Here is a 25,851-nt window from a genome sequence, read left to right on the forward strand (position 1 = left end):
AAAGCAAATCAGCTGGACCCGCCATTTTGGTAACACATATAGTAATTATTCTCATGTTAAAAAACAACTATTAAATTGATAACTTGCTTCCTTATTATGTCGATGATCCGGTAATTCTTTAATAAAGTTTGCATCAGATATAGGAATAAATTAGGTCTCTCGTTTAAAATTTTAATAATGATTAGTGTAACCAATATGGAGTCTCCAGCTGATTTGCATTGATGTACACTTTTAATGAATGAATCGTCAGTCTAGGTATTTTATATGACATTGGAAACGCCATAATTTTCGAGAATTTTGATTATGAAATTTTTATCTACGCTAATGACTTAATGTTAACGTTTGTGACAAAATTGTTTTAAATTCATAAAGCTAGTATTCTACTACACATATTTGGAAGACATTTACGGTATACTTAAATAAAACCACTAAATAAATGATTTAGACCGGGTCCTAGTTTTTTTCTAAAGGATAAACCGTTGCTTCCTCTAACTAGAATTTAAAAGAAAGAGTGTATTTATATTTAGTATACACAAGAAAGAAAGAAAAAAAGAAAGAAAGAAAAAAGAAAGAAAGAAGGAAAGAAAGAAAGAAAGAAGGAAACAAAGAAAGAAGGAAAGAAAGAAGGAAAGAAAGAAGGAAAGAAAGAAGGAAAGAAAGAAGGAAAGAAAGAAAGAAAGAAAGAAAGAAAGAAAGAAAGAAAGAAAGAAAGAAAGAAAGAAAGAAAGAAAGAAAGAAAGAAAGAAAGAAAGAAAGAAAGAAAGAAAGAAAGAAAGAAAGAAAGAAAGAAAGAAAGAAAGAAAGAAAGAAAGAAAGAAAGAAAGAAAGAAAGAAAGAAAGAAAGAAAGAAAGAAAGAAAGAAAGAAAGAAAGAAAGAAAGAAAGAAAGAAAGAAAGAAAGAAAGAAAGAAAGAAAGAAAGAAAGAAAGAAAGAAAGAAAGAAAGAAAGAAAGAAAGAAAGAAAGAAAGAAAGAAAGAAAGAAAGAAAGAAAGAAAGAAAGAAAGAAAGAAAGAAAGAAAGAAAGAAAGAAAGAAAGAAAGAAAGAAAGAAAGAAAGAAAGAAAGAAAGAAAGAAAGAAAGAAAGAAAGAAAGAAAGAAAGAAAGAAAGAAAGAAAGAAAGAAAGAAAGAAAGAAAGAAAGAAAGAAAGAAAGAAAGAAAGAAAGAAAGAAAGAAAGAAAGAAAGAAAGAAAGAAAGAAAGAAAGAAAGAAAGAAAGAAAGAAAGAAAGAAAGAAAGAAAGAAAGAAAGAAAGAAAGTAAGAAGGAAAGAAAGAAAGAAAGAAAGAATGAAAGAAAGAAAGAAAGAAAGAAAGAAAGAAAGAAAGAAAGAAAGAAAGAAAGAAAGAAAGAAAGAAAGAAAGAAAGAAAGAAAGAAAGAAAGTAAGTAAGTAAGTAAGAAGGAAAGAAGATTAGGGTGTTTTAGTTCAAAATTTGAATAGACTGGTCTAAAATAAGTTTCACAAATAAGATGCCAAGACTGACTATAAAGTTAAAAAACAAATAACACATTGCCCGAAAAAAAATTAGGCGCTCATATCCTATAATAACTCCTTATTTTATTTAATCAAGTGATAAATGCCATTTAAAATTTGAAATTAATTTTTCGTACTTGGCAAGTAAATCCCTTCGTCCGAATCTATTTCGTCGTGCGTATCATCAACCTTAACGCGGATTATTTGATCAGCTGGTATTTGATGAACCCCCTCGATATTTCGACAGGTGTCGAAGTAGCAAGATTTGAAAAATCCGACTTTCGAATTAGCACCCAACCACCATTCTGTTGCTATGAAGCACCCTAATTGCATTAAATCATTAAAGTATTTTTAAACTCGATCAGCTGTTAAACCGTTAATTTTGCGTCATGGCGCCCACCATAGATTCAGCTATAAAGGGTTGCTCAGCGTATTTAAATTAAATTTGAACTAGAATTTTAAAAAAGCACCTAAATTTATTTAATTTTTTTTTAAAACTACTCTAAATTTTCAAAAGTAGAGCCAATGATGTCCCATCTAGCCTGGCTAAATGTATAATAAGGGGGCTTAACTATAAATGCCTTTCTTTCTAGTTATTAAAAACGTTTATTATAATTTCCAGATTGAATAATAAAATTCATGTTAGCTGCACTATTAGACTAAAAAATTATAAGTTAGCTGTCGTTTATAGTTTAGGAGCTAAATTCCCTGTTGTGTTGTCAATGGTTGACAAACGTATCCATTTTATCCCATTATCTGGGTAATATGTCAGAGGCCCAGGCCCGGGGTACAATAAGTAGCAAAAATTATGATATAAATTTAAACATTTTATTTAACTTTTTAATAACACATGGCATAATTATATATATTTAATTAAAGACAAGAAATATAAAAGGGCAAAATATTTTACACCAGGAGGGCTTAATCAGAAATAATTATGTCAGGCATAGGGATTCTATAGAACATTGATCCTATTCAGCACAAGATGAAAAATCATGAGTAACTACGATTTTACCCTACTTGTAATTTAGCTTGTCTCTTCTAAGCTTAAAAATAGCGTGCTATCGAACAGATGTCAGGCCTTGTTTACAATAAGCGCGATATAGCTCAAACGATGTCTAATTTACGCGAAACTACATAAATATAATTTAACGTTATGAATCTTGTAAATTATGTATCGCTTGAGCGAAGGCCACGTTCATGGTAATTGCTAAATACCGCGATGTCGCTCGCGATAGGCAATTCGTGCTAAACTATAGAATAGCTGTACAATTTAACATGAACAACATCACGGTTTTCCGCTTACGAAACAATTCCAGAATGGAGCCCGATATGCCACTTCATATTTGGGCGATTTTGTTAGCCAACATCTGTTTGGAACGCGAATTCGTGCTTTGGAAAGCAATATCGTAGATATTTTGGGTTAATAGATTTCGTGGACAAATTGTATCGAACTTTTGTTTAATCGAATAAACGAAATTAGTATAATTTGCGAAACGTGGAAACACGACCGATTTCGAAATCACTTTGGATATGTTTATGTTTTCATAAATTTGTTTTTATTTGAATGTGTGGGTGTGTGTTAAAATAGAGAATTCGAATATATTATTAAGCAAAAACCCTTACAGCAACTAAGGGTAAATCCTAGAATGAGAATGGAAAGTGGCCACAACCATAATAATTTTATTTTTTCCTTTGTAACGTTAATCATGAATTGTGATGGTTGATTAATATTTGACAAATACAATTATAGAAAACACGATTCTAAAAAAGAAACATGGCATATATTACAACAAATGTTATATTATAAACAATCATATGTTAGCGGCAATGTGTTATTTTTTCAAACTTATAGTGCGCACAAATTGAATATGTCAAAGCTGCGTTACAAAACGCAAATAATGCATTTTAAGGGCATTCGTATAAATTGACTACGTTTGCGTTTTATATTTTAATTTATTGATATGCGTTTTAAAACGCTGCGTTGAAACGTTCAATTTGTACGCAAGCACTTTTTTTGTTAAATTTTAGAAAATCTCGATTTCACCGGAAATATATTTCATCGTGTTTAAAATACCCATCTTATGAATTGTGGATAACTTTACCGTTAAATTTTGAGCCATTTATAATTTATACGAAAAATCAATGAAAAAAACTGATATAAATTATATTAAGTTCAAAAGTGACAGGAAATAAATTAACTGAATTTTTTAGGATATAGGTATTCCCAAACACGATAGAATGCACTTCCGGTAAAATCCGATTTTCTAAATTTAAAAAAAAACGCGCTCAAAATATGATTTAAATTCGAAAAATTAACCCATTTCTACTAACATATATAAAGATAACGGCTCCCCCCTCCCCTCTCTTTCCGAATGGGTTTATTTTATTTATTTAATTTTCCATGATTTTAATTGAAGCATCATTTTTAGGAATAAGTGAGCCAAGATTGTTTCATCTTATTAGTTGATTTTTGGAAAATAGTTTTGAATTATTGGCGGAGAAAATTTATTTTTCGGGATAGGTTCTTAATGAAAGAGAATAAATAATATAAAATAAATGGGGCGATTGTATCGAATAACTACGGAAGATTGAAGGTTAAGAATATATCATCAATTGTAGAATCCGTGAACATTAGGAATATTAATAATTAAGTTATTTATTTTCAACTAAGATCAAATAAAAACAAAAAAGTAAAGGTAATCATGATCATTTAGGTATATATACAAAATTAACATCAATTTAATATTAAAATAAATTGTATAACTTTTCAAAACATCAATTTAATATTAAATATAATATAATATGTCGTTTTAAGCCTAAAGTCTTCTACAATACAAAATCCATTAATAAACATTGATACTTGTATTTAACAGTTCTTAATTCGCTAAACCAAAAATTGCTAAAAATTGGGAATCTCGTTTATAACTCCTAGAAAATTTTTGAAATAAATTTGAAATTAATATTAGTATGCTAGGGAAATAAACACTGGTATTTAAATTAAGTTTTTTTTAAAAAATCGCCTAACATGGAGGAAATATTATTGATATTCCCAATTTGATTCCCAAATTGGTGAATAATTTTGGGGCAATGATTTTCCTCCATTTTTAGCAATTTTTTTTAAACAAAAACTCGATTTAAATACAATTGTTTATTTCCCTAGCATACATTTAATTAAAAATTTTCTAAGGAATACAGGCAAAATTTCCAAATTTTAGCGATTTACATATATATTAATAATAAATTTTTTATAAGGGCTCTAAAATATCGAATGTTATAGATTCCTAATCCTATTTTAACATATGGAATTCTAACAACAATCGTTATAATATCCTACCGTACATTATAATTAATGTGTAATCGATAGATATATAATTATAAAACTTAATTGGTCAGTCTTTTTAATATCTTAGGTCGTATCTAAAATAATTTCATAAAAGAAGGCTTCATTAATTTTGCTAAATTTAATATTAAAATAATTAACATTTGATGAATATAATTTAAAACTAATTTCTTACTATATAAACAATTTAATTAGGTGTTATGGATTTCTGATGATTTTAAATTATGTTATACTAGTATTTTTTAAGTAATTAAGATTTTATATGAGGTCTCTTAGGCCTTCTGAAGCCATCCGATTTTTTAAACATTGACTGGAGAGCTAGATGTTAGAGAAAGTAAAAAACATTAATGACATTTAAAAAAAATTAGTAGCGTTTTGCATCCCCTTTTTGAGGCCTATTAGCGCTGTCAGTATTGAGGAGGTGTTTTATGTCTCTGTTTATCATGCATTATGATATAGAAAAAAGGAAAGTAATTCACTATATTTAAAATAAATCTTATAATTAAAAAGTTATATGTTTTCTTTTCTTATGGGGCTAGAGAGATTTCAACCAAGAGACCAATCTCATTCTCTGACCCCACCCCCAACCCCATAGCTACGTCAATACTAAAAAGGTATATTTATCTACAAAAAAATAAATGGGAACATTAATAAATCCTTAAATTATATTCCATTAACGAATTCATATACTAGGCCAAAAAATCATATAAAATGAATATATTATTGATAAGCTCAGTTGATATGACCGATTAATACTAACCTTTAATTTGTTTTTTTATGTTGATATAAATTGATTTTTTTATAAATTGTGTAGATTGATTTTTTTTTATATAAATTTTTATATATTAATATGAAAATTGTTATATAAACCTGATTTTTTAGTTTGATAGATAAAATGTAAAATTTTAAAATATATTATAAAAAATTAAATTATTAAAATAAAATAAAATAAACAATCATTTATATAGAAAACTTTAAGCTCTAAATTAAATCTAAATTATACCTATCCAATCAAAATTTCCATTTTAATTTTTACGTTACCTGTCAAATCTACTTTACCTGTCAATTCTCATTTTACCTACCAATTCTCAAACTTTTACAGTGAAATTTAAATTTTAAATTCAGGCATGACTGCAAGACTAAAATTTGAGAGCAATGTATCTCAAGAAGAAAAGGAACAATTCATTATAAAACCATTGTTTGATATAAAATATATTAGTATATATTATAATTACTGTTACAGAGGTGCTGGCCAAGAAGTTGGTAGATCATGTATAATAATAGAATTTAAAGGGAAAAAAATTATGGTTTTTATAAAAAAAATTAATCCTATTATTTTCTATGTATTTTATGTACAGTTAGATTGCGGAATACACCCAGGTTTGATGGGAATGGATGCTCTGCCTTATGTTGATTTCATAGATGCGGATGAAATTGATTTATTATTAGTCAGCCAGTAATATAATTACTACTATTTTTAATAAATTTTAATTATCTTATTCTAATATAATTATTTTGATCTAGCTTTCATTTAGACCATTGTGGAGCTCTGCCTTGGTTTCTTGAAAAAACAACATTTCGGGGTAGATGTTTTATGACCCATGCATCAAAAGCTATATATCGTTGGTTACTTTCTGATTATGTTAGGGTTAGGTTTGTAAATATCATATACCCAATGTATATATATTTATATAATTTATCATATATTTAAAAACTATTAATTCTATCAATTAACTATGGCACTAATTTTATTTAATTAAAACATTTAGTGCATCTACTCAGGAGCAAATGTTATTTACTGAAGAAGATCTTGAAAAAAGTACCCACAAAATTGAAACCATCAATTTTCATGAAGTAAGTTTTGTTAATTAATTAATTTTTTTTTGAAATTTTTAATATATTTCTAAAAATCATTTGGAACAATTTATAAAAAATATTTTATGAGTTTATAATCATAATTTCAAAGGGGCCATGCCATAAATGTATATACAGGGTTGCTGGTATTATATTTGGTAATACATTAAAGCAAAGACCATTAAGTGGTATAATAAATAAGTTTGAAGTGTTTAAAATATAGAAATACCTCATTTATGTAATAGAAGAAAAATTTATTTAATTAAATAAAAAATCTCTCAAAACTTTTTAATTACAAAAAATAATTTTTTAAATTTAAAATGTTTAATATTAATTATATTTTATCCAATAATACCAATGATAGTTTTAGAAATTCCTCTTTATTTAATAATCAAAATATTCACATGTATTCATCATCAATATTTGATAATTCTGTTTATTTAATTTTCCTTTTCCATTCCAGCATTTTTGAAAATAAGTGCCAATTCTACAATAATAAACCTTATGAATTAAGAAAATATAATTGTTGGATTAAATAGAAAATTGAAATAGTAACAAAATTGTTATCCCAGCTTGATATGAAAATAAAGGATATTGCTAAACATTTTGATATGCCAATAGCCTCGGTAAAATATTAAGGCAAGAAACCTTTCCAGAATTTATAGAGTGACCATTGAAGCAATACCAAATACTAAAAAAGGGATGTGAAAAAAAAATAAATCCGAAATCAAAAGAAAGGTGAGAAATCTTTTAATGGATAACAATACGTCTACTATCAAAGATATTTTATAAAATTTGCCTCCAGATTTCCCCCAAAAATGAGGGGACCATGCAAAAATATTTAAATAATAGGATGGTCTATGCTGTTCTTAATGATAATCAAAGACCTGCAGGCCCAGCCCTAAACCTGGCCCAAGCAGGACCTGGCTGTATTTTAAATTTTTTAAATATACCCGGGCTGGCCTTAAAAAATTTTTTTTTAAACATATCCGGGCTGGGCTGGGCCTAAAAATTTTTAAATATATCCGGGCCGGGCCTAAGATTGTTAAACCCAGGCCAGGCCTTAATATTTTTTATAAAAATTTTTACTTGTGAGTTAATGGTTATAAGATTATATTATATTATAGTTATGATTAATATAATATTGGGTGATGGTTAACACTACCTAACAACCCACAGATCGATCTAATTATTAATTTCCTGCAAATTTATTTAAAGTATTAATATATATTTTTTTATAATTCATATCTAAATTTTTACAACATATTTTACCAAAACAATCAAATAAAGGAATATCTTAAATAAGCCCCAATATTCAAGTATTATTAATATATTTTTTTATAATTCATATCTAAATTTTTAGAATATATTTTACCAAAACAATCAAATAAAGGAATATCACTTCTTAAAGTTTGTAATACCTTTCAAAGCGAAAAGGAGAAATAAAATTGATTTTACTTAATATAAAGCATTTTTTAATTGAAAAATTTGTTTTACACAAGTATCATTTTATTTCTCTTTTTCTCTGTCCCAAATTCAAGCAATTATGTATGTAGTCAGGGACAGATCGCAAAATGACGGAAAACTATATAAAAGATTATATTAAATTACAAGAGGCTCAGGAAGTAAATGAAATACCATCGACCAGTCAAATTACGACTGTTGTTAAACAAACTGAATCGTTTTATGACAAATGGGGCGATGGTAATTCTGGTAATATGTCAATACCCAATGATGAATATTATAATTACATAGATAATAGATAAAACATTTAAGGTGGATAATTTGTTAGAGTGGTGGGCGGCTCATCAAAGCGAATTTCCAATTTTAGCAAAATTGGCAATTCCTGCTTTAAGTGCAAGCTGTGAGCGGAATTTTTCCATTACTGGGAGAATTCTTGAAGAAAGAAGAAGTAATCTTCAACCTGAAAAGGTAGATATGCTTCTCTTTATTCATGATAATTTGTGAATTTTTAATATCTTTCTTGAGTATAGGGTTTCGTCAATCATGCTGGTTTTTTACTTTGCAAACTGTCAAATATTTATTGCATTTATTATATTTACCTTGAGTCATGAAAGTTTTTAATTTAACATTTTTCATTATTTTTTTTTACAATATTATATAATACAATTATCTTCTTTTGTTAAAAATTTATATTATAAAATAAATTATATTAATATTGTGCAATTAGATTATATTTTCAAAATACTATTTATTATACATGCATTTTTTTAAATAGCAATTTATTTTTATTTTATAAATTAAATAGTAAATTAAATACAATACATTATATTCTCAAAATATTTTCCATTTTTATAAATTAAATATTAGTTTTATTTTTAAATGTAATATAAAATATAGTGTATGACAAATATTATTACCATTTTTATGAATATTAGTTTTATTTTTATAAATGCAATATAAAATATAGTATATGCTCAAAATATCAATTTTTATAAATAACAGTTTTATAATTTTTATAAATTCAATATAATATTCTCAAAATATTAGCTTTTTACATGTATTTTTTAAATAATAAGCGATAATATTCGCTGAAAAATATGGTAAAATACCTCATAGGTGAATTTTTGTATATACCAGGTCGAATATAATTTTAAAAAATTCCGAGCCGGGCCTGAAATTTTTTTTTTAAAAAAATATCCGGGCCGGGTATTAAATTTTCAAATCCGGGCCGGGCCGTATAAAATTTTTTTTAAAAATATCCGGGCCGGGCCTAAAAAATTTAAAACCGGGCCGGGTAGTGCAAATGGTACCTCTGCAGGTCTCTGATGATAATTACATCATTTGGAAGAATTGTTACTAATTCTTTCAGATAATGAAGAAAACGCAAAGGGTCCTTCAATAATTCGATGCATAAAACGCTGACCTCTTGCCATTGGAAGGTGGAACTATCACAGTTGGTGTGACATTGTATGGGGCTTAAGCAAACAATAACATGTAGGTTTATGCCTGTTTCATCCAGAAAGAACATTTTTTCCATATGTTTATCATTTTAAGGCAGTAAGTCTAGCGAATATGAACTGCCCCTGGTGTATTTTGTCGATCGAACTCTTTCCCAGCCCATTTTTTAGTCCATCCTATTTTTTTAAATTTTTTCCGAATTGTCCCCTCATTTTTGGGGAAACCTGGAGGCATATTATAACATCTTTGATAGTAGACAGACGTGTTGTTACCCATTGAAAGATTTATAACCTTTCTTTCAATTTTCGGATGTATCTTTTTTTGTATCTGTATCATTTTTTTATTTGGCATTGCTTCAATGCCCCCCTCCTCCCATAAATACTAGAAAGGTTTCTTGCCATAATTTGTTAACCGAGGCTATTGACATATCAATATGTTTAGCAATATTCTTTATTTTCATTCCTTCCATTTTGCTGGGGTAACAATTTTGTTACTATAATAATTTTCTTTTTATTCCAACAATTATATTTTCTTTTTGGGTTTTGAAATGGCGGTGAGTTTATAGGGTTTATTATTAAAGAATTGGTACTTGCTGGAATGGAAAAGAAATAAGAACGGAATTATCAAATATTGATGAAGAATACGTGGGAATATTTTGATTATTAAATAAAGAGGAATTTCTAAAACTATCATTTGTATTGGATAAAAAATATTATTAATATTAAACATCTTAAAATTTAAAAAATTATTTTTTTGTAATTAAAAAGTTTTATGAGAAATTTATTTAATTTAATATATTTTTCTTCTATTACATAAATGAGGTATTTCTATTTTTTAAACACTTCAAACTTATTTATTATACCACTTAATGGTCTTTGTATTTAATGTTATTCCCAAATAAAACACCTGCAACCCTGTATAACCTTTTGAAAAGTATTTTTGTGTCAAAGATAATAATTTTTTTTACACAGTATTTGTATCTTAAATCAACTATTTTTATGATCATGATCATGAAATTACTTATAAAAAATTAATTGATGGGATTTTAAATTTAATGTTGTTAAATTATTTAAATTTGAATATAAAAGAGAATTTGTCAGAGTTATTCACAAAATAACCAAATATTTTAAGATAGTAAGAATATACGTGAGTAAAAAAAATAGCTAAAGAATTTTTATATATGTCAAAAAAATTAGATAGATATTTTTAGATATAATTATGTTTGGGAACACAATTATGAAATTGTATTTTTAAATTATAATGTTTTAAATATAAGACAAAAGAGGATAAAGTACAATTATAGAATCAGAAACTTAATTTAAGACAGAAAAGAGTTAATATGTATATATATGTGAATTAATCCAAAAATATTATAAAGTTGTCCATAGTAGTAAATAAGCCTCCATGTTCTATTGGTTAATTTTGAATTGTATAGTTTAGTAATCAATGCCTATAAAAATATATGCTCATTAGATGTAAAAGAATACTAATATTTGCTCTTCTTACTGAATTGCATATTCTTACAATTTAAATTTGTTTTTAATTTAGGTTTAGGTAATTCTAAACAAGATATCACTGTTGCAATCAAAAATATATTAATATCGCAAATGCCAAAAAAATAAAATAAAATATTTGATTGGCAGTGGAGTGGCTTTAATTTAAAAAAAATAAAAATAAATTTCCGATATTTGCAAATAATTTTTAAAATTAACGATTTTCAAAGATTTATAAATAATTTAGATATTTTTTTTACAAATATATTTATATCTGTAATCCCATAGTATTGTTAAATGGCCCAATTTGAACTGATTTTTAAAAGCGGCCAACTCATTATTATCCAGGAAAATATTACGCATAAATGACACAAAGGTCTAGACATCTATTAGCAAAATCTTGAGACCTAGGCAAAATTTTTCTTACTAAAATATTAAGTTACCCATTTTTTTTCAAAAAACGAGCCCTTTTACAGCACTTTTCCCAAATACAATTGTAGGAAAATTGGCTCAACCCTGTAAATAGTGTTACTATAATATTACAATACCATTGACTTAATTAAAAGAACTCCAGGAGTCATTTCGTGTTTTGTTTATATCTTTTTTTTGTGTGTGTGGTGTGTTAATGATTTAGGAAAAAGAGGTTAATGGAATTCGTTTCAAGGCTTATATGGCTGGTCACGTGTTAGGAGCTGCCATGTTTTTCATAGAAATAGCAGGAGTCAAGGTATTATACATTTTAATTCTCTTATTATATTGTAAGCATATTTATGACTGACATGAGTAGTTTTCGTATAAGACTGAATGTAAAATCTTATTTTGAATTTTTCATTTTTTATTGACCAATCAGCCCCAGTTCAGACTATTATTTTATATGATTAGTTTTTAGGGGGGGGGGAAGTAATGTTATACCTGTAGATTGCTCCATCTGGCTGCAACTGGGCAAATCGTAAAGAACGAAAAACGAATCTGGCTGAGCATATTACCCTAAAATGTTTCTGATTAGCCATTTTTTTTTGGTTCTGGACATTGTGCTATTTTTATTTCATATTTTTTTAAAAATAAATCTTCTGCTTTTTTTTAAAAAAAAAAAATTATTTACTTTTCTAATCTCGGTTATAAAGTAATTAATTTTACTATTATGAATTTACTTTTATCCTATTAATGTATTTTAAAAAAATACAGTTACTTTACACTGGAGATTTTTCCCGAGTCGAAGATAGGCATTTGATGGCAGCCGAAATCCCTTCCGTTAGGCCGGACATATTAATCACGGTTTCATTTAGATCAGATGATAATACGTATGGTGAATTCCACTAATAAAATCAACAAAAATGAGGACGATTTTTTTGGCTTGGCATGACCCTTTCAGATTTTTTTTTAAAAAATTTGTGTATTCATAGTATATATTAAATATTAAGTTCAAAATGTCGCAAGTTAAAAGCCGGAAATGTAGTGATGTTACATCCGCTCTATTTATAAGGCCTTTTGTTTTTAAAAAAAAACGGTGAACTTAATATTTTGTTAAGAAAAAAATATGAAACAAGCCGGAAGATTTTGGATCATATATGGCACAAAGGTTTGGATATCTATTAGCGAAATTTCTAGCTAGAATATTGAGTTAACTATTTTTAAAAAAATCTGCTCAATCTAGCCGTTTTGTTTAAAATGAAAATCGCTAAAATTTATTTTTGAATTATTAAATTAAATTTAAAAATATTTTTAAAAGGTTTTATGGCCCTTAAGAACTGTACCTAATGTTTTGTCTCGCAATATCTATAAAAATTGAAAGAGATAATGAACCAATATCTATAAAAATCAACCATGTACATTATAGTGCGCACAAATTGACCGTTTACGTTTTGCCGTAATTTTTAAATAAAAAAAAACGTAACGCGTCCCATGTTTAAATCGAGGTTGTCTTTTTTTCATATTTAATATCCGTCGATTCAAAATTTTAAATAAGTTTCTAGAAAAATAAAAGGATTTGTCTTTGAAAATTATGTTATCGTCTGCCTTCTTATTTCTTTAATTTCTAAGTATTCCTTTTTAGGATTATAAGTAAGTTATTTATAATCACAATTTTTATATAATATTACGAAGTGAAGAATAAAAAAATATTTGCTGTTTTTTTAAATGGTTGCTAACTCCAAACGGTAATTTTACCAATATCCACGATAACCATTCGAAGTGCATTATTTGCGCTTGCAAGTGCAGCGTCCAAAGCGCTCACTTTGTATTTTTCTAAGGCTAAAATTTCGTATGAACAAAGAATTTATTTTTTTCCTATTCTATTCTATTATAACGTTATGCATTCAACTCAAATATTCGGCAATAATTATTGATAAAAAAAATTTATTGTCTATATCACGATTAGGAATCCACGTATGGGACCCACATTCACGAAGATATGGAGGAAAGAGAAAAACGATTTACCTCGTTGGTCCATGACATAACTTACAACCGAGGCGGGAGGTGCCTAATACCCGTTTTTGCCCTCGGACGTGCTCAAGAATTAATGCTCATTTTAGGTTTCTCCATTCTCCCCTCTCCTCTTTTTTTAAAAAAATAAATTAGTTTTGATCCCAAAATAAGATAAGTAGGTGCTGCCATAACTTGGCCCAATGCGCAGACCTTTGCCTGGAAAAAAAAAATTCGCTAAGCCTTGAGGAGTTGATTTTTTGTTCCGCTATAATCGGGGTAGCTTAAAATACCCCGAGGCGGAGGCGATAGTTTTCGTATCAAACCCCTTCTTTAATGGAGCGGTTAACGGTAAAATTGTGTACGATAATTTTTTACGGTTTAACATTGTATTTTTTTTTCTTCTTTCGAAGATGAGTATTGGCGCAACCATCCCGAATTAAACGATATCCCCATATATTACGCGTCCTCCTTAGCCAAGAAGTGCATGAACATTTTTCAGACCTACATTAATTCCATGAACGAAAAAATAAGGAAACAAATAGCTCATTCTCCCAGAGACAATCCCTTCGCGTTTAAGCATATCAAATATCTCAAAGTTCATATATATATATATTTATTTATTTATTATTGGTGTTGTTAAATCACCTTACTTTTTAGACGCCAAATTGTCTAAATTTCTTCTATGTCTAAAGTTCAACCTAAAGGTTTGGGAAGGGTTTATTTTTTATGATTAAGACTTGGCTAAGCCGTTTAGGAGTCTCTAAGGTTTTATTTAACACTTGTAATTAGAGAAGAAACCCTGACATCTGTTTAGTATTAATTGTAACTATTATATTTTTTTTATTTGTTGGTACACATATAGATAACACATTATTAATAGGGGAAGGGGGGGGAGTATATATAGAAGAGATAAAGCTCCCTATAAGATTTTGAAAAGTGGGTTCCATTTCCGGTTTTGATAATTGGCCCTATTTCAAGGATTCCAGAATCTTATTCCTGATAACATTTTCAAACAATATATCGTCCACTAAATATTATAGTTGCATTTTTTCCCCCGATAAATCAAAACCTTTCAATTAGTAATTGTTAAACGGCCCTATTTGTGCCGATTTTTAAAAAAACGGCTAACTCAGTATTTTATCCAGAATAAATATTACTCAAAGCCTAAGGATTTTTCTCATAGACGGCACAAAGGTTTGGGCATCAATTACTGAAATCCAAGACTTTGGCAATATTTTTCTGGCTAAAGTAAGCCTTTTTATAATCGACTCAATCAAGCCATTTAACAACACTACCCGTAATACTGTATTCTTCCATAGCGCCGATAAAGATATTTTAAAAAAAAATAATTTGGAGTTATCCTTTATTTGTATTGAGTTTTGTCGATCTCCTTATCTAGAGTACCATAAATATTTTTTTTGTTAAATGCTCCCCAAAATATATATTATTTAATAAAAAAATATATTAAGCCAACGATATATAAATAAATAATGGGTTCTGGTTCCAAGCTCTAATTAGGTGGAACCCCATAGTCCGATAAAGTCAAACTATCATAAAAAGTATATATATATATATTTTTTTTTATAAATTTAAAATGAAAAACAATAAAAGAGTCTGGAAAATTTTGAAGATCTAGGTCCTTGCGTTGTGCTAGCCAGTCCAGGCATGCTGCAAAACGGGATATCTCGCGAGCTTTTCGAATCTTGGTGCTCGGATCACAAGAACGGCACTATCATAGCTGGTTACTGTGTCGAAGGCACCCTAGCTAAGGTATACGAATTCCTGAGAGTGTTGTTGAAAGACTCGTTTTGAGCCAATTTTCTAATTCAATATTTTAGCCAGAAAAATATCGCCTAAGCCTTCGAGATTTCGACGATATGTGTCTAGACCTTCGTACCTTCTATGAACAAAATCTTTAGACTTGCGTAATATTTTTCTGGAGCCGTTTTTAAGAATCGCCTCAAAACGAGCCGTTTAACAACACTAGATTTAGGAGTTATTTGGCAAATATACTAAAAAAAATGATACAATTGTTTTAAAACTGTAAAAAAAAGAGTCCCTATCACCTCTCAAAGCTATATCATCCCCGCACAACTAAAATAAATAAATCTGCCTTTAGCAACTACTAATTTTATTGACCAACAAAATAATAAAGTATTATAGATCAAAATTTCTTCCCTTTTATAGTTTTTTTGTGACCAATGAATCACGCGTTTTACACGTGATATATAAAATCAGGCGATATATGATAGATATATATACATAAAGTACATTGATGTTCCGCGGTAGAAGCAGAACTATTATTTTTAATTTTGTAGTTATTTTTGACGTAGACATTAAAGATATAAATAAGTATCGTAGTATCGTTTTGGCCGTTATTATTTTTTTAAATGTTGAAAAGTTATGGTAATATTACGATTGTCTAATGAAGGTCGTGGTGGTTCAATCCCGACCGAGATCCTAATCATTGTGAAGAAAAACTTGACATAAACTGGTCTTCAAAAGTTTGATCTAACCTTTAGTTATGATTAATTGCAGTTGTATGGTTATCTATTATATATATATAAACATTGTATTTTAAAAGTAGCATTTATTACTACTCCATTTTTTTAGTCCATACTTTCAGAACCGGACGAAATAACCGCGATGAATGGACAGAGGCTCCCGTTAAGATGTTCGGTAGATTACATTTCCTTTTCCGCTCACACCGATTACAAACAGACTAGCGAATTCGTGAGACTCCTGAAGCCGGCTTATGTCGTACGTAATTCTTTTACTCTCCCTAATATTTGCCATATTAAAAGCATAATTTTTTTTGTATAAGAGTTTCATTTTCTGGGGCTAGATTTATGAAAGGCTGTCAACTCCAAAAAAACGTCTGTCCATCACTTTCTTTCATAAAATTAAGCTCCTATATTAGGATTATCCTTTCGTTAGTTTATTTAATATATATATTTATAACGATCGAAGTTTATAATTGTTGGCATGAGTTAATTTTTGAAGATTATTAGCTCTCAATTATGTCATATTCGAACAATGTTGAAATTTATTAAAAATAGTCCGTTTCTCATTTTTCAAGTTTTTGATTTTCTATATGTTAAGTAAGTATATTTTATATAAAGATATTGGTTCACGGAGAACAGAACGAAATGTACAGACTTAAAGCGGCACTGATTCGAGAATACGAAGACGATCCCGACAATAATATAGAGATATTCAATCCCAGGAATACGCAGGCCGTGGAATTGTATTTCAGGGGAGAAAAAATGGCCAAGGTAAAAAAGTTATATTTTTTAATATAAAAACTTATTTATTTTTTTGTTAATTAAGATTGTAGGAACTTTAGCTATGCATAAACCTAAACCAAATCAAAGAGTGACGGGCATTTTGGTGAAACGCAATTTCAACTACCACATCATGGACTCGAAAGATATAAATAGTAATGTATAAATTACTTTCTTTTTTTGTGGAACATTACTTTTTTGAATAAATTATTTTCGGAAGGAAACTCAGGATTTTGAGGGGGTTAGATTCTTTGTATCTGACCCGATTACTAGGGTTGTGATTCCAGCTCTTTTTAATAAGCAACGACTCCTCGATGTAACTGTCTTTTAACATTGACACCAATCATTATCGTTGAGAATGATGGTAAGAGATTCTTAGGAATGTAAAAAAATGGTAGAATAACCGCCAAAATTTTATAAAAAGGGTTTAAGCAAATTATAAAATGATTGCGATAATCAAGAATTTCGCAACAAAATATTAATAAATTATATTTAAGGTGATTTATAAATATTATAAAAACTTTCAATAAAATATTGTCGTTGGTACCGTATATAGGAGATTATGTTCCAAGCTTATAGCTAACAGGATTTCTGCACAAGTTTCTAACACACTTCTTCCTCTTCTATTAGGTGTCGGAACGAGCTCAGGATGTGAAGCGGCTGCATATATGACTCGTATTTAGATTCAGAATGCTACAATCACTCAACACCTTATTAAAATCTACTTTAGAAATGCTTACAATAGCATTCACAGAAAAGCAATCATGTCAAAATTCATAAAACATTTCTCAGTTTTAGCAAACTATATCCTTTCATCCTATAAGAAACCATCCCATTTGGTATCTGGCCATTATATCTTCCGGAGATTACTTCATCATCAATGTACCATAAATGTAAGGTAGTTATCAAATCATGGATTACAAGACAAAATAATATGGAGGCTAGGGGATCACCCTGCTGAATACCTTCAGAAGAGGTTAATATATAATGGCCAGATACCAAATGGGATGGTTTCTTATAGGATGAAAGGATATAGTTTGTTAAAACTGAGAAATGTTTTATGAATTTTGACATGATTACTTTTCTGTGAATGCTATTGTAAGCATTTCTAATGTCGATTTTAATAAGATGTTGAGTAATTGTAGCATTCTGAATCTAAATACGAGTTATATGTGAAGTCGCTTCACATCCTGAGCTCGTTCCGGCACCTAATTGAAGAGGGAGAAGTATGCTAGAAACTTGTGCAGAAATCCTGCTAGCTATAAGCTTGGAAACATAATCTCATATATACAGCACCAACGGCAATAAACTTTCAATAAAATGTTGACAAATGATATTTTATTTTCCACAAGGATTGTAGTAAAAATAATGTTTTAAAAAAAAAATAACAATAAAAATAAGTTGTTTCTGCCATTACATCTTACCTTAAAAATCTTAAAGGTACGTTATATGCTTACTTAAAATTGATAAAGAAAACAATATCATAAACCACAAAAGATCCTGTATTTTGTGGAGAATACTTTGGGAAGTTTATATCAATGGTCGCTAAATCTATTTAATTCTTGTTTGTTAAGCAGATAAAACATAAACCTTTATTTCATCATAAGATTTTGAGAAACTTTGGTATCATTACATATACAGAGTTCCATCTCATTATTATATCTTGCTCTATAGAAATGGCTTTGGCTTGCTGCAGATCGCATAAAATATCGCACTTGTGGCATTATGGTATTTTATATATGGCATGAACATGGTAGCCCTTTCATCATCTTAAGCACTTATATAAGATTTTCTTATCGGTCACAAATATACATTTATATTTTCTTTTTCTCTGTATGTTACACTTGAAGTATACAAAACATATTTTATATACCTCGCCTCGAATTCACGTTAACTGTGAATGCAGTCTCCAAATTCGAATAATTTTTCACGAATCTTTTGACATTGAGCGACAGGCAGTAAATTTTATTTTTTTTTAAACATAATTGGCACGTTTTAAAGTGGCACGCATAAATAACCTAACTTTGGCCAGATATCTTAGTTTTAATTAATTTTTTTTAAATAAATAAAATCTGGTCAAAACCGTTCTGGGTCATCTTAACTTTTGGAATATAGCAAATATTTCTTTTGAGTGATGGGGAGAGGGGGGGGGGTGGGGGTTGATCATTTCTTTTTTTAAAGATAGTACTACAAAATACAAACATATGATTATACAGAATAACCTGTTTAATTTGGGTACCGTTGGAACTTATTATAGTTTCACAATTTTTCGATTAAAAAAAATTTTCTCAGAGTAGTTTATAGGAATTTGAAGAGCATAAAGTAAACCAGTTTTCAACTGTTCTTTTATATGACTAAATTTATTTTCGAAAAAAACGCGCAGATTACACTGGCCTAACCGTTAATACGGTGACTCAGAGAATGACGGTACCGTTTACCGGCTCCGTTACGCAATTGAAATCGACGCTGTGTCCCAAATTTATCGCGCGAATAGAGAAGGAACCCGGAAACGAAAAATTCGCGATAAAGCTTTTTGACGGCAATTTGTCGCTCACCTTGGAAAGGGAGGACGATTTGATAATTTTGGAAGTTTGTTTTACATCTTTTGTTTTAGACCCGCAGAAGGGTAACCATTTTGGGTTCGGTCCGATTAACACATTCCATTTTTCGGCTTAGGCCGCATTCATAGTGGATCCGATCCGACACGATTTAACAGCTGATCGATTTTTAAAATCGGTTTGTGAGAATCAATTTTTCTTTATTAAAACCCCAATATTTCTTAGGTTATTATCATGAATAGAATTAAAGACAAAATTAATATTATTACAAAATAATTGATCTCATAAACAGATTTTAAAAATCGATCAGCTGTTAAATCGTGTTGGATCGGATCCACTATGAATGCGGCCTTAGCCTGGGAATCAAGGTTTTTTTTTAAAATTGGGTCATTCTAAAATCAGGGTTAGAACAAATCTCTCTTTTTTTTTACTTAGAAATTACAAAATAATTTAAACAAAATTTGATCGATCTTGCTTCCAGTGTTTACTAAGTTATTTTAGAAGATTTGTTTATCTTGAGGAGTTTTGTGAAAACCCTATATAGTGTCAATTATATCATCTGTTACCGTCTTAGAGTTGGAGTCGAAAATTTTTTTAAAGTTAAATGACACGTGGCTTAAAATGATCCATCACGTGATTTTTCAACTTAAAAAAAAGAGATCGGCCATGTTTGGGACCAATTTTTTATGGTTATGGGTTCGCGGGCAGTTATTAATTATTTTTTTAAGGTTTTTTTTTAAAAAAAAAATAAATATTTATTTATATATTTAAAATCAAGTGGGAATCTAGTGCTTTGAATGACATGCGTGCCGATGCCTTGATAGCTTGTATTCTTAAACAAGAGACCAGTATTAAAAGTTTATATTAAAAAAAAATGGAATTATATATTTTAACCCTTCACTCACATAGACCTTCTCGCACTACTCGTCCAAAAATAAAAATGAGATGTAACTCTTGTGGAGGGTTTATTTAAAATTTACTACTATCATATATTTTAATTGACACCCCACTATTTCAGGTTTATCAATTCGGTTATAAAGAAAGAAAGAAAGAAACATCAATTATAATCTGGGAAAGTTTCACAAAAAGAGGGTATAAAATGTTCCCTCCTAAGTGAGTTGAAGGCATTATGTAGGTCGATTTTGAGAATGCACTGATCATGTGTATTATGGAGGATGACACGTGTCTAGTGGGATGCAGCCTCACATCCTCCAGGAACATTAAAACCAAGCTGGTTTGGTTGTAGTGGACTGGATAGGTTAGATTTTATACGGGAGCAAATTATTTTGGAAATGATTCGCCGGAAGAGTGACCCTATTGCAATAGGCCTGATGTCCCCATTGGTTTTATTTAAGGATATTAAGCGGGCTCCAAAAATGAGGGGCTGAATGGGATTAGGTATATTATTATTAAAGATATGATTAAGCAATATGGTGAATTGTGTAAGTATGTTTTGATATAGGGGTATAGTTGGTTTAATTATATCTTGGAGATAAATGGCTCGAAAGCCATCGATGCCTCCTGGAGAATCTTTTTTGAATGTCTTTAATCGTCGCCAAATGAAATGTATACATCAAACCACCAGCTGACCCTGATTGAATCTGAGATAAGTTTTGTTTTGTATATCAAGAATCTTTCAATATAAAGTAATCTTTAAACATAATCATACATAACAATAATATGAACCATGGTGATATGTCCCACATGCTTTAAGAATGTTTCCTTAACAAAAGGAAATAAAATTATTTGTCATGGTAAACGAGCCAACAGATGCCCTTCATCAGGTACTTTTTTTAACAACAATGAACCTGTAATGCCTCCTTCTTTTCCTTCTCTTATTAATAGTATTAATATGGAATCAATACATTCAACTTCAACACAGAAACAATCCCTTTAACTATATCTTCATGCCCAGATAATAACATTAATTCAACCTTTATTGCTGAGGCACAAGAATGGCTAGAAAAATTTATGAAAGAAAGCCCCCACCCCACAATAGCTCGTATTCCAAAAGGTGCTAGAATTATATTTACACATTTTTTTATAGCTATTTTAACCTCCCTAAATAAAAATATTAAAAGCTTAGATAATTGGATTAAATTATTATCATTTATATATTTAAATCTACATCTCCCAACATCAAAATCAAACTTAACACAAAGCATCAAAAAAAATTAAATTAAAATGATAATAGTTACTTTGATATTCCCAAACAACCTCCACATTCTTTCAATAAGCTTTTGACAGATAAAAAAAGGCCAAACTTATTGAAAATAAAATAAACCTATGCAATGTAAATTCAGCTATCAACATAGCCTGTTCAAGTGATACTATGGCCCCCAATAATGACATAACTCTCACGGCCATGCAATCTAAACATCCTCAAGATTTTTCACAAATTATCCTTCCACCATCTAATAATCCCATTCCACTAACCGAGATGGAAATATTGGAAGCAATAAAGACATTCAAAAAAGATTCTTCAGGAGGCATCGATGGCTTTCGAGCCATTTATCTCCAAGATATAATTAAACCAACTATACCCCTATAACAAAACATACTAACACAATTCACCATATTGCTTAATCATATCTTTCATAATAATATACCTAATCCCATTCAGCCCATCATTTTTGGAGCCCGCTTAATATCCTTAAATAAAACCAATGAGAACATCAGGCCTATTGCAATAGGGTCACTCTTTCGGCGAATCATTTCCAAAATAATTTGCTCTCGTATAAAATCTAAACTATCCAATCTACTACAACCAAACCAGCTTGGTGTTCCTGGAGGATGTGAGGCTGCATCCCACTCGACACGTGTCATCCTCCATAATACACATGGTCAATGCGTTCTCAAAATCGACCTACACAATGCCTTCAACTCACTTAGGCGGGGACATTTTATACCCTCTTTTTGTGAAACTTTCCCAGATTATACAACATGCATCGCTGCATGTTACAACCAACCCACCTTTTTAAAATTTAATGATTCTATTATTCTCTCTAAACAGGGCATCTAACAAGGAGACCCTTTAGGTCCGGCATTATTCCGCTAAGGCATTCAATTAATTATAAAAGAGATCTCTTCCAATTCTGATCTTAAATTAAATGTATGGTACCTGGACGATGGCACACCAGCAGGCCCTTATAACGAAATCATAAAAATTCCATCAATTATAAATCACTTAACCCCTATTACAGGACCATCACTAAACCCTCATAAGTGTGAATTTTATTCCCCTTCTGAATCGGACTGCCCACTCGAAAATTATATTTTAGTGGACAAAGCCAACTTTACCCATACCCATTGAAGGGGAAAAAGCTATATTTCATTTTAGAGATGAATTCCTTGCTAAATTTAATAGAATGAAAAATATTTTAAAATATTTACCCGCTCATCAGGCTTTCTATTTACTGAAATTTTTTTTATTCATTCTAAAAATTTTACATGCCTTTCGTTCATCTACAATTTTCACATCCCCTGAGGTATTATTGGAAAGTCCACTTAAAAAATACTCTCGAATCCATATTAACAAATTTTCATCATTCTCCTGGATGCAACCCGCTTTTCCACCAAAGCTAGGGTTATAGGTATACAATCCCCCATATCCCTAAGCATTTCAGCCTTTTTATCCTTAGTGGCTAAATTTCCACACACACTGGGATACATGTATATCGACCCACATCGTACGGCAACACTAGACCTCTGGAGCAAAAATCGCTCATATCCAGATTCACTAAAACAAAGAGACAGGAACTTTCCATTGATACAGCATTGCGTTGATTAAGCTGTTCAAAGAAAATCTCCATCGCTCTTTCTCCACCTAAACTTTAACCCAATTATACATGATGACAATAATATGACCCCTCTGCCAGATCCAATAATTCCAACTTCATCCATATGCCATCTAAGATATGAATGGTTAAAAACTGTACCTAGTTCTAATCTAGGCTTGTTATTAACCAACAAAGAACTCAGAATAGCCATAGGCCTTTGCTTAGGATGTGAAATCGTAACCTACATCATGCGTCCTATGTGAAACCCAAATCGATAGTCTTGGACACCACCCCCTTCACTGTCGTTTGTCAAAAGACAGATTACCCAGATATCATGCTATCAATTCAATCATCAACAGAACCTTGAAATCCTCAAATATTCCCTCCACCCTGGAACCATCCGGCCTCAGCCCCGACAATCAAACCAGACCAGATGGTATGACGCTAGTCCCTTGGAACCAAGGTCTACCTCTCGCCTGGGATTATACTTGCGTGGATCGTTTTGCCAGATCTTTTCCTTCCAACTCTTTCACGAAAGCCAAAAACACAAAAACAAACAAATATAGCAACCTTAATAATGTTTTGTTTGTTCCTGTAGTCTCAGATACCTGTGGATCATTTGGACCCCAAGCTCTAAAATTATTCAAAACAATAGGGCAAAGGTTACGATTAATCACAGGTGATCCAAAAGAAGGCTTCTACCTTCGACAGAGAATATCAACTGAAATCTTCCGTTTCTAACTGCATATCCACACATGGGTCTGTAAGCCCCGTTGATCATACCTAATTAAATGTTTAATTAACATTTTATTTAATATAGTTTTTATATAAATTTTATTTTACAAATAGTTCACATGTTATTTTAAATATATATAATTTTAAAAAAAACCTAAAATTAATGCAATTCATGTATCTATTTAGCAAATCTTTATTATGTGTGTACTATCAACTTATGATCATTTATTTAAAATTTAATTTTTAAATCGTAAGCAATCTTTATAAAATAAATAAATTAGGCCATTTTATTATTATTTTTTTTGGATATTTTTAATTATTAAAACTCGTTCTTTTGAAGTAGTCTGTCTATATCTAGAAAAAGACGAATTATCGCTTAAATTCGATTTTTTTAAAAAAGTATCTGTACATCCCTACTTTCTTAACATGTGTTTGTTTCGATACTTAATTTGATCCGCGTTTGAAAATTTTATATAAGTCACATAGGGTTTATTTTTCAGATGATATTTTTTTTTAAAAAAATTAAATTATTTTCCGACTTACCTAAAGGCGAAAATTGGTTCATGGAACAGCCAAAATTAGAGCCGTCATTCCCTTTAAACGACGATTCCATTTCTGATTTTAAAACGAGTTACTCGGTGACCGATCAGGACAAAGTTAGTCGCAACCAAAAATCGGCCACTTTCCTCAAGGTCTTGAAACATTTGTTGATAACTAATTTCGGCGAAAACAACGTCATATTCCCTCGTAACTATAACGCGAGCTCTGTAGAGAACCTCTCCGCCAGTACGAACAGTTTCCTGATGGATGGGTTTGTCAGAATAAATGTCGACGATGACGTATTGCTAATCGATTTAAAAGATATTAAGGTTATTAATAATTCTTATTTTAGAAGTGTAAATTGTGATAACCATGCAAAATGAACTAAAGTCGTTATTGAAAACAATCTTTGATGTTTATGCTGATTACATTTTAATAAGTGCTTGATAGTTGATTACTCCCACCTCCAATAATGATTTTTCAAAATGGTGGCTCAAGTTTATTCTAAAACTATATAAACTTATTGGGGTTGACCTCCTTTTAAAAATTATATTTTTTTAAACATATAATAGAATATCAAATGCGAAAATGAAGAATTGAAGAATACTGTAAAATCGTTGCTGTCACGCATGTCACGTTAAATTCGAATATGAATAAAATTACAAGAAGAATTTCTGAACAATATTTAGAATCTGCCTCTAGGCTCTGTACCCGTTCATATCGTTGTTTCATTAATTTTTTTCCAGTTCTTTTTCTTTATACATGTGTAATAGAATTATTTATATAAAGACAGATGTAAAAATAAACATTTTATCTAAATATCATATAATAAATTAAAATAAATATCTTATAAAAAGGAAAATGATAATAAAAGGATTATCATTATGATTACCTAGTATTTCTTTCTCTCTAAATTTACCATTTTTTAGTCAGTTTGGATTAGTGTTGTGATAGCTACAAATATAGTATTTAAAACATTGTTTTAGACATGTATTGTAAAAACTTAGTGAAAAGATATACATCATATAATTTTAATAAGGGACAGGTTAAAATTTTTTTTTAACCTTTATTTGTTATTTTAAATCATTTAAGTAAACATTAAAAAAAATATGCTCCATGAGATCTCAACATTTATAATACCAAAGTTCCGATAACTGGATGTTGCCGTCGGAAGAAATTAGTAAAAAAAATATATCGTAAACGTTTTGGATTTATCATTTTTTTCGTTTATTTATGATAAATTTAGATGCCAGACTTTGAATTAAGGATATATTATAGATATGTTCCAAATCGTAGAAACAATGCATAAATATCGGATGTAATCCCATGAATTAATTGGCGATATTGCGTAACAATCGTTATAAACTTTATTAGCCATCCCTCTAGATAAAAAAAAACATATATTTTGCTAAAGTAACTGCTAATTATCGAAGTGATAAACTGATAAA

At 29.6% G+C, this 25,851-nt stretch overlaps 1 protein-coding gene across 3 annotated transcripts; it reads left to right on the forward strand.

Moving 5' to 3' along the window:
- The first annotated feature begins 5,870 nt into the window (after positions 1-5,870).
- LOC135929068 (cleavage and polyadenylation specificity factor subunit 3-like) lies at positions 5,871-25,174 on the forward strand. 3 transcript variants are annotated; one of them, XM_065465560.1, is made up of 17 exons: positions 5,871-6,012; positions 6,058-6,121; positions 6,173-6,270; positions 6,339-6,467; positions 6,584-6,668; positions 11,718-11,810; positions 12,269-12,358; positions 13,461-13,614; positions 13,918-14,102; positions 15,119-15,277; positions 16,121-16,267; positions 16,630-16,782; positions 16,838-16,946; positions 19,175-19,380; positions 20,128-20,206; positions 24,413-24,732; positions 24,976-25,174. In XM_065465560.1, the coding sequence occupies exons 1-17, from the start codon at positions 5,942-5,944 to the stop codon at positions 25,042-25,044; spliced, it is 2,211 nt and encodes a 736-aa protein (XP_065321632.1). In that variant the 5' UTR covers positions 5,871-5,941; the 3' UTR covers positions 25,045-25,174. The 3 variants fall into 3 exon arrangements, with proteins under 3 accessions (XP_065321632.1, XP_065321634.1, XP_065321633.1); XM_065465562.1 differs by lacking the exons at positions 24,413-24,732; positions 24,976-25,174 and adding an exon at positions 22,838-23,899; XM_065465561.1 differs by lacking the exons at positions 24,413-24,732; positions 24,976-25,174 and adding an exon at positions 22,363-22,749.
- Positions 25,175-25,851: the final 677 nt, after the last annotated feature.

This window comes from Gordionus sp. m RMFG-2023, chromosome 4 (assembly GCF_954871325.1).
Source record: "Gordionus sp. m RMFG-2023 chromosome 4, tfGorSpeb1-WG-v2, whole genome shotgun sequence".
Classification (NCBI taxonomy): Eukaryota; Metazoa; Nematomorpha; class Gordioida; order Chordodea; family Parachordodidae; genus Gordionus; species Gordionus sp. m RMFG-2023.

Excerpts from the sequence above, each read along its gene's own strand:
- LOC135929068 (XM_065465560.1), top strand. The coding sequence starts at position 5,942 with ATGACTGCAAGACTAAAATTTGAGAGCAATGTATCTCAAGAAGAAAAG. Across the intron at positions 16,268-16,629 it reads TCCTGAAGCCGGCTTATGTC|ATATTGGTTCACGGAGAACA; the intron begins GTACGTAATTCT and ends TTTTATATAAAG. Across the intron at positions 20,207-24,412 it reads ACAAGAGACCAGTATTAAAA|GCGAAAATTGGTTCATGGAA; the intron begins GTTTATATTAAA and ends ACTTACCTAAAG.